The sequence below is a fragment of the Carlito syrichta genome, unplaced genomic scaffold (genome assembly GCF_000164805.1).
Source record: "Carlito syrichta isolate Samal-C Ts95f unplaced genomic scaffold, Tarsius_syrichta-2.0.1 Scaffold89898, whole genome shotgun sequence".
Taxonomy (NCBI): Eukaryota; Metazoa; Chordata; class Mammalia; order Primates; family Tarsiidae; genus Carlito; species Carlito syrichta.
This window is the reverse complement of record NW_007033994.1, coordinates 1-442: the sequence shown is the minus strand read 5'-3', so window position 1 is coordinate 442 and position 442 is coordinate 1. Positions and strand designations below refer to the sequence as shown.

General features: G+C 65.6%; 1 protein-coding gene across 1 annotated transcript; it reads right to left on the bottom strand.

The window, feature by feature from the left end:
* Window positions 1-28: 28 nt before the first annotated feature.
* On the bottom strand, window positions 29-439 carry LOC110595665 (protein FAM46B-like; the record flags this gene model as incomplete). Its single annotated transcript, XM_021712484.1, has 1 exon — window positions 29-439. A coding segment is annotated over one exon (411 nt), but the record flags the coding sequence as incomplete, so codon positions are not given.
* Between the last annotated feature and the right edge of the window lie 3 nt (window positions 440-442).

The window sequence follows — 442 nt, the reverse complement described above, 5'->3', positions numbered from 1 at the left end:
GGGGGGGGGGGGGGGGAGGGGGGGGGGCCGGAGCCAGCAGAGGTTGCACGGGGGTCACATAGTAATTGACAGTGGTTGGCACAAGTCCATCAGGGCCTGGCGGGCACCAGGCCAGGGCGGCAGTGGCAGCAGGGCCCTGCTCAGCCAGTGCCTGGAGCGCCAGCGCAGCAATGAGGTCTAAGGTCTGGCGGCGTTCGTGGTTCATGAGGCACACGGTGCTCTCGTTGACCACCTGATGCAGCGTCACCAGGCAGGCATAACGGCGAGCTGCGTCAGCCCCACCGAAATGGGCTTCCAGGTAGCGCTCCAGGGTGCGCTGCTGCTCCACTAGGTCCGGAAAGTCGATGAAGAAGCGAGAGCACATGTAGCGTTGCAGGGCATGCGCATCAGTGCTGGGCCGTGGCCGGAAGCCCCGCACCAGAAGGTGGCAGTACTTGAGGAG